Genomic DNA, 7,884 nt, shown 5'->3' with positions numbered 1-7,884 from the left:
AACACACACCACAGTGGTGTTGGTGATGTTTCGAGAATGATACACCACCAAAAAATTGTCATCTTGGTTTTTCTCACTGATCACCAGGGTAGATGCAGCAGATGGATCTTGGCATCTTGGGCAGAGATATCACCCATAACAAACACAAATGTGTATGAATTCAAACATGCAAATATAATAAACTACTAAGTCTAGTACATTGGTTTAATTTAACCACATGGCTTCTATCATATAAAATAGTGCTTGATTAAGTACATGCTATTAGTTTAGATTTAATTATTTTTTATATCATATCCCAACAATTAATTGGGTGCACAGCTCAGTGAAGTCAAACAATATCAATCACATGTGCATCTATGTTATCTTGCTTTATATAAAATAATGCCAGCGTTTTTGTCAATTTGATGCAGTTTAAAAGCTAAACTGACCCGTGTCATACATTTAGACATTTTTCACCTTACAGATTTTTTACTTTAATACAGGCATCGAATTGCCTGCATTTTATAGTTCCAACTTTTTGCCTGAATGTGACATTTTCCAATATGTTGTCCGAATCCTGACAGCACAGTTTCAAAATCACAAAGTAATTTCCGTACAATATCCAAACATAACTCGGCTCTGAATATAGAAGGAAATATTCAAATACCAATAAAAGAAAATTAGACTTGTGATCTTCCTTATAGAAAGTCTTTTATTACATAAGATTACCAAGTCTAGTTTACAAATGGACTTCCAGTCATGACCGTGTGCATCCACACACGTGTTACATATGTACATGTATACATATCTAACCCCCACCCCATCTTTTTTGCTTCCAAAGAAAGTTGGTGGTGTTTAAATTCCTAACCTAAAAAAAAAATAAAAAATAAAAATGAACCATACATACATACACATTACAAATCATGTTCATTTTTCAGCCCTGTTTCATGGGGAATTTAAAAAAAAAAATCCCAGCATTGTGGTGAGCACTTGATTGGCAGGCATTTGAGTCACATGACAGCATTTGGCAGGTGGGTGTGGCTTTAATAATATCACAAAACTCAGGGAAAACATCAAAAACAAACAAAACAGGCAAAAGTCAAGGTCCTTTTGCAAATTTCTTAAATACTGATAAAACACTTCAATAACTAATAGAAGAAACAAAAATAAAATTAACAGAACAGAGCAGTTATTCTTTCTTCCAAAATGTTTGGCGAGTTTGAGGAATGAGCGTGTGTATCTACACACATTTTGCACCCCTATTTGGGGTTTCAGTCCAGTGCTGCATGTTCAGAGGAGAAGACATTTGTTGTTCTTTTTGCCCTTGCGTGCCTGCAGCGCTGCCCTGGTGGCCATCTCAAACACCTCCCGCACGCCGTCCTTCGTCTTCGCAGAGCATTCCATGTAGCCAAAAGCACCGATTCGGTTAGCCATGTCCCGTCCTTCCTCAGCTTTGACTGGCTCCTGTTTGGGTTTTAAATTCGGACATTAGGGAGCAGGTCAGTGACAGCTTATTGAATTAAGTCACAGTTAGTCATTAAGCACTATTTTGTGTAAATATAAAAGTTGTTTATAGGTGATCCCACACCGTTGCTCGACTGAACACAAGCATTTAAAATTAAAGCAAAAATCAGGACGGACATTTACACAATTCTAATGATTCACACTGCTGCATCAAAACAACCATTTCCAGTAAAGACTAATGTTTACCGCTATACAATTCTGAATTAACAACATGACAGATCTGGGCACTTCAGTTTTGCATTACTAGCAATGAGTGTAACTGACCAACAAGGAAGATTACCTGTTTCATCTTGGCCAGCTCTCTGCGTGTGTGCTCATCATTTCGTAAATCCTTTTTGTTGCCCACGAGGATGATGGGGACATTTGGGCAGAAGTGTTTGACCTCAGGTGTCCATTTTTCTGGAATGTTTTCTGTACAGACAGAGATCGAACAGGAGACAGTGACTAACAACCCATCATAGAGAAATGTGGTTAATTTGTTGGGTGTAACGCTGAACACGTCAATAAATAAAACTTTTATTCAAATCTGTGACGTTATACAGATCTCAAGCAACCATATTTGCTAAACAAATCACTTGCGTCACCCCTGTCACATTTATTAGGGAAAAAAAACGCTAAACAGAATGTTTTCCTGTGAAAAGTTCATTTGCGGGAAAGGGCATTATGCTTTTCCCCTAGAAAGTTTATAATTAATTAACGGATCACTCATGATGCTACATAAAATGGTTGTAACCATTTCTTATAATGCTGTGGCAAAACAGCAGATCTTAAAAGGGATCAAGATCTGAATACCGAGATACTCAGTGGCAAATAACAGAAGGATTCTCAGGTCTGGCAATTCTTTTCTGAATTCACTGTAAAGAGAGAAATAGAGGACATAATTACCTAAACTGTCTGGACTGTCAATAGAGAAGCACATGAGAATGACATCAGTGTCTGGGTAGGAAAGTGGGCGGAGCCTGTCATAGTCCTCTTGCCCTGCAGTATCCCAAAGTGCTAGCTCCACCTGAATTAAAAAAAATAAATAAATTTAATTTCAGTAAATCTATTGGCACATTCCTTAGATCAGAATTAAAACACAAATAAAAACAAACACAAATACATAAACAGAACAACTGCTTCATTACTGCCAACCGTTACAGTGATAACCACTATATTTTGCAAATGACACTCATGATTTTTGTAGAAGTTTGTATCTGTGAAAAAGTACAATTTTTTAAATCTCTCATGTAAATGATAAATTGATAAAAGCAAAGACTGCATAATGTGTTGCTTTACAATACACAGTAGTTAACACGCTAAAAACTATTTTTAAAACCCTACTATTCTGACATTAAGGTATATTTAGAAGATTTTTGTTTTTATTTTAATAACAGTTTTCGAATTTCTTTTCGCTGTTTAACCCTTTTCTGAACACTACTGTTTTGCCTGCAGTTTGCTAGACAATATGTCCGAAAGTTTGTGGACACCCTTCATCACACCCATATGGTTTTTGCTCCCCTCTTCTGGGAAGGCTTTCCACTTGATTGCAATGTGTGCCTGTGAAAATTTCTGCTCATTCAGCTACAAAATCCAGTTCACCCCAAAGGTGCGCAGTATAGATGAGGGCTTCATCCACAGGGGCATGGTCATGATGGAACAGATTTAGATCCAATAAAAGGAAACTGTAATGCCACAGCAAACAGATATCTTATACAAATACGTGCTTCCATATGGGTGTGACGATCAGATGTCTATAAACTTTTTGCTAAATGGTGTACATCATGACATACTTGAGTGTTGTTTTATGATATCGGTCATATTGGCGTGTCAACTGGTGACCTACTGCAAGAGGAATAAGAAAATAATTCTGAACAGGAACATTAAACCACGGAAGCACAACTCAAAATAATTTCCTATCAAAGGGGACAGTTGTGGTGGTGTTTAATTAAACTAGGTTTGTGGGTCAGAAAGCAGACCTCTATTTCCACAACATACTGAACATTATTGCACTATGAAACTTATTATACCAGTGCTGCTTTCCTCTATACTCTGACCATGCATTATAAGTTACTCTTAGGTTGATCTCATTAACCGAAAAGACATATGTACTGTAACAGCAAACCACACACCTATCCTTAACTCCTGAACAGGTCCTTTATTGAGTGGAACCACTACTCATGTTCAGTAGTAGTGTGTGTTTGATTGGAATATATTTTAGGGCAAAAAATAATGTTATATAAAACCAGTGCGTATTCATGCATTACCTGTTTGCTATCCACTTCAATGTCTGCTACGTAGTTCTCAAACACGGTGGGGACGTACACTTCAGGAAACTGGTCTTTACTGAAGACGATCAGCAAACAAGTTTTACCACATGCTCCATCACCTACGATCACCAGCTTCTTACGAATCGCTGCCATGCCTACAACACACACACAGGTTACATGTTAGAGACACACATGCTGTAGCATCAGCTTACTGTTGATAGTTGCTATGGTTACACACACACAGAGGTATTTATGATATCTCACTGTGAAGTCTGCGTCATCCAGCGTGTGATCTGTGAATCTCTTTCTCTCTCACAAACACACTGACCTTTACCATGGTAAACAAGATCTGGACATGGTAAACCTACACTACCATGAATTTGGAAATTTACTTTTGGAGAAGCACAATGAGCTGTCAAATGCTGTTAAAGGCCAAGAATAGTGATTAAACATTGTACAAAAACATAAATTAAATATATAAACAAATAAATAACATACAATTATTTTATTCTGAATTATTATAGTTAAGTCTAACTGACTGCACACTTGTTTTGGATAAGTTTAAGCCACAACCCAGAACACGCAATTACACAACAATAAAACTGAAATGAATAATAAATAAGATCTCGAAAAGCATAATCAATCACTTTAGAAGCGTAATCAATCGGACATTAAGTAATAACGGCTCATAAATTAAAATATTTCTATTATACACAGCTATAATTTTACACTCGTTTATTTTTAACCTCTTAGGGTTGTTTGAATCGAAGTGGAAATATGGATGACGATACAGAGAACAATGCTGACCTCAGCTTACAGGAAACCTATACACACAAACATCAACATGTCCTGTAGATTTCAAAGAAATTTTTTAAACTTCCATTTTGGCAGACATGCACATACATAGTAAGCTAGTCAGCTCATTACAGATGATAAGAGTTACAAAAGCACTAACGGCCAACTTGTACTTCAATCCACACACGCTCTTTTTCGGGCCTTTTCGCCTGTGTGATAGAGCACAGCAGTTTGGAGCAGTGTCTCTTCAAATCGCTCTTCTACTGTGATTGTCTGCTAGAGATATGTAAATTAAAGAGAAGTGGAAAATCAGCAGGATCTCCAACGTCGTTTCTCACATCCTCTTCACACACATTTGCTACAGCTAGCAATTTATCTGGTTTAAGTTCGTTTCCCACCGCTGGACCGACCAGCTAGTGCCTTTTTTTTCTTTTTAAGAAAGCAGCTATTAAACAGCGAAAGCTTTTATTAAACAAAGTGCTGAGATGAGTGATGCACTGCTTCATGTTCTTAACAGATTCATGATTTCCCCCCATAGCAGATAGATGACAGTAGAAATGAAGAACTCATTTAAAAACGACTTTACTAAATGGTTGGCTGGAGAAGCTTTTCTCTTTCGAATCAATGCACCAAACTCCACCAATGCTTTTCAAAGCAAACGTAAATGGAATTGTACGCAAAACAATAAAATATATTATATAATATTATATAATATAAAGTGGGAGGAAAAAAAAAACAAATCACACAAGCACTCAGCTTTAATCGAGGCCTGGGAAACGTTCACGGTCTCAAATCATGCTTTCAATAAAACACATGGAATTTTGGCTAATCTATTTCCTCAAAAAACTTGCAGTTGACACGAGCCACCATTTTTTTTTTTTTTTTTGGTATATTTGAACCGCCAACAATTTTCACACATCGCTCCTTGCTGTTTATTACTCGCCTCCGTGTTTAACAGACGACCAATACTCATGTGCCTCGGAAGAGCATCAGGCTTCTGATCACGCATCACGATTCGTGATAACCAAAATACTCCACAGAAGTGCATATCTTGTTAGCATATCCGACTTCTTTACAAATAACCACCCAACACCGGTTTGATATCTACTGCACTGATCTCTTACGTCAACATGAATATTCATTTTGTCTCATTATACAATTAGGAAACCCCCGCCCCTCACACACACACATTTTCCATATCAATAAGTAAATAATTAGTTCATACGAATATGCTAGCTTTTACAGTATGTGAAAAAAAGTGTACTTTTTTAGGAAACGTGTGTGTGTGAATTATTTTAAATAATAATTAAATGTCCCCTCCCAGGGAGTGTGTATCATGTCAGCTGGGGGAAACTAAGCAGGGTTTGTTCACTGATGCATCATAGGACATTCGAACCAGAAACCTTCCCATTTAGCTCAGTATAGTAAGATTTCTTCAACACTGCTGGGTCTGTACGGTTCGGAGAACGAACAGAGTGCATGTTTGTCTCTATCTGACACTAAGAAGTCGGGGAAATAAGTGAATGTTGAGGCGTTGATCTCCCCCTGGGTGGGTCTCAGGAACCCCCCCGGCTTTAAGATGGCGTCCAGGCGCAACAGATGGCTGTAGATGCCGAGCTCAAGCCATTACACAGCGATCACTGCTTATTAACGCGCTGGAAATGTACTTAACACGTCGACTACACTAATTATTTCCATTCATATACAAATATCATTCGGGTATCTTGCTTTTTTTTTTTTTAGCACTCAACTTGATCTAATACACAGCACAAGAAACTGCATTAAAAACCAACCGGATTATTCATGATTTCTTCCTCTATCTTACACTGTGGTGATGGGTTGTTTTTTTTTGTACAAAAACACACGGATCAATACTTTCTTATTCCATCCTTAGCTCTAATAAAACCTCACCGATAAACACCAACAACTAAAATCTCCTAAAAGTAAAACAAACAGTTCATCTAAACGCCATATAATGTTCAACAGGAAGTTTCAACACTTTTAGAAATCTAGCTAACAACGAACCAATCCTCGATACGTTTCTCACCTTTTACAGATATATAAAGTATAAAACAAATACAAACAATACATAAAGGTTTATGAGAAACATATTCCTGGAGTATTTAATTCAGACTTCTGGTTAAAGGGACGTTGTTACGCTTAGCGGGCTTTGGGTAATATTTCTTGGGGGCAAAAATATATATATATAGATATATATGTTGACCCACACACACATTTGTATACTATTTTTTTTAATAAATAAAAATACAATCGTTTTAAGAAGGTATAACAATAGCGAGCCGTCCCTGTTGCATTCAACTACTTTCACAATGAACTAAACCGTAGTCAGCTAGCTACTAGCTAGCTTCCGACCCTCTTCACCTCAGGATAATAATGAACCCCTTTCTAAACACATCCTGGCGTGTTTTTGAGAACCAGACATTAAAACCTCCCGAATGCAAATAATGTAACACAAAAATCCTGACCTAACCAGATTTTTTTAAATCTAGCCGCTAAATTATCGTTAGCTAGGTTAGCATATCAGCTAAGGCAGGCTAACGTTCCTGCGGTCTGGCTCCCTGAAACAAGTCTCGTCTCTAAAAAGAAGAGGAAGTTTTAAAAACCCAACACTTAAACAAAAACAAAACAAATTTAGAAAAACAATAAAAAAAAACACATTATACAAATACCGCTGGAAAAAATAAAGCATTCTTACTTGAAGGTTAAGTTTCTGTCCGTCGTTTCCCAGCACTTGTGCGCGAGCCTCGTCTCCTACCACATACAATGAATTAGTCACGAGCACGCGCACAGGGCGGGCACTCATAGAAGGGGGGGGCAAAAGGGACGCGTGCACGTGCGTGGGCCACGCCTGCGCGTGCACGCGAAGGCGATTACCTCATTTAACCCTTTTTTGGTGCATCAGCTGAAGTTTACATGCATCTAAAGATCATTTCAGCATTGATTACTGAATGTAATCTATTAAAGGACCATGAGATGACCAATTACTGACTGAATGTTAATAAAATGAAATAGGCTCACGATTTGTCTGAATATATCAACATACAGTAACACAGAGTTTAAAAAAAGCAACAAGGCAACAGTCTTATTAAATAAACTTTGAACTTCTATGCATTTGAATCTTCATTTGGAAAACTGAGGAAAGTAAAGTGACACCCCATCCCAAAACAAACATACAGTAGCTAACGGTCCGAGGAAACGGCTTCGTATTGAAGAACCTCTAACTAATAGGCATGTTACTGGTGCCATCTAGTGGTGAAGATGAGACACTACACTCCCAAATCAAACAGCTGGACAAATATATTAAACGAGAAGAGCA

The 7,884-nt window shown here is 37.5% G+C and overlaps 1 protein-coding gene across 1 annotated transcript; it reads right to left on the bottom strand.

Annotated features, from left to right (window-relative positions):
* Positions 1–673: 673 nt before the first annotated feature.
* On the bottom strand, positions 674–7,381 carry rhoab (ras homolog gene family, member Ab). The gene is made up of 5 exons (XM_058389206.1): positions 7,264–7,381; positions 3,750–3,907; positions 2,389–2,509; positions 1,784–1,914; positions 674–1,443 (listed from the first exon to the last, which is right to left on the bottom strand). Exons 2-5 carry the CDS (start codon positions 3,903–3,905, stop codon positions 1,270–1,272), a joined length of 582 nt encoding a protein of 193 aa, XP_058245189.1. The 5' UTR covers positions 3,906–3,907; positions 7,264–7,381; the 3' UTR covers positions 674–1,269.
* Between the last annotated feature and the right edge of the window lie 503 nt (positions 7,382–7,884).

The sequence above is a fragment of the Hemibagrus wyckioides genome, linkage group LG05 (genome assembly GCF_019097595.1).
Source record: "Hemibagrus wyckioides isolate EC202008001 linkage group LG05, SWU_Hwy_1.0, whole genome shotgun sequence".
Lineage (NCBI taxonomy): Eukaryota > Metazoa > Chordata > Actinopteri > Siluriformes > Bagridae > Hemibagrus > Hemibagrus wyckioides.
The sequence above is the reverse complement of the archived record's forward strand: the minus strand, read 5'-3'. Positions and strand labels throughout refer to the sequence as shown.

Bases quoted from the DNA above. Each gene is read 5' to 3' on its own strand.
- rhoab (XM_058389206.1), bottom strand. From the start codon at position 3,905: ATGGCAGCGATTCGTAAGAAGCTGGTGATCGTAGGTGATGGAGCATGT. The intron at 2,510-3,749 runs GTAATGCATGAA...TTTTTAATTCAG, and splicing joins TTGAAGTGGATAGCAAACAG to GTGGAGCTAGCACTTTGGGA. The intron at 1,444-1,783 runs GTAATCTTCCTT...AAACCCAAACAG, and splicing joins AGCTGGCCAAGATGAAACAG to GAGCCAGTCAAAGCTGAGGA.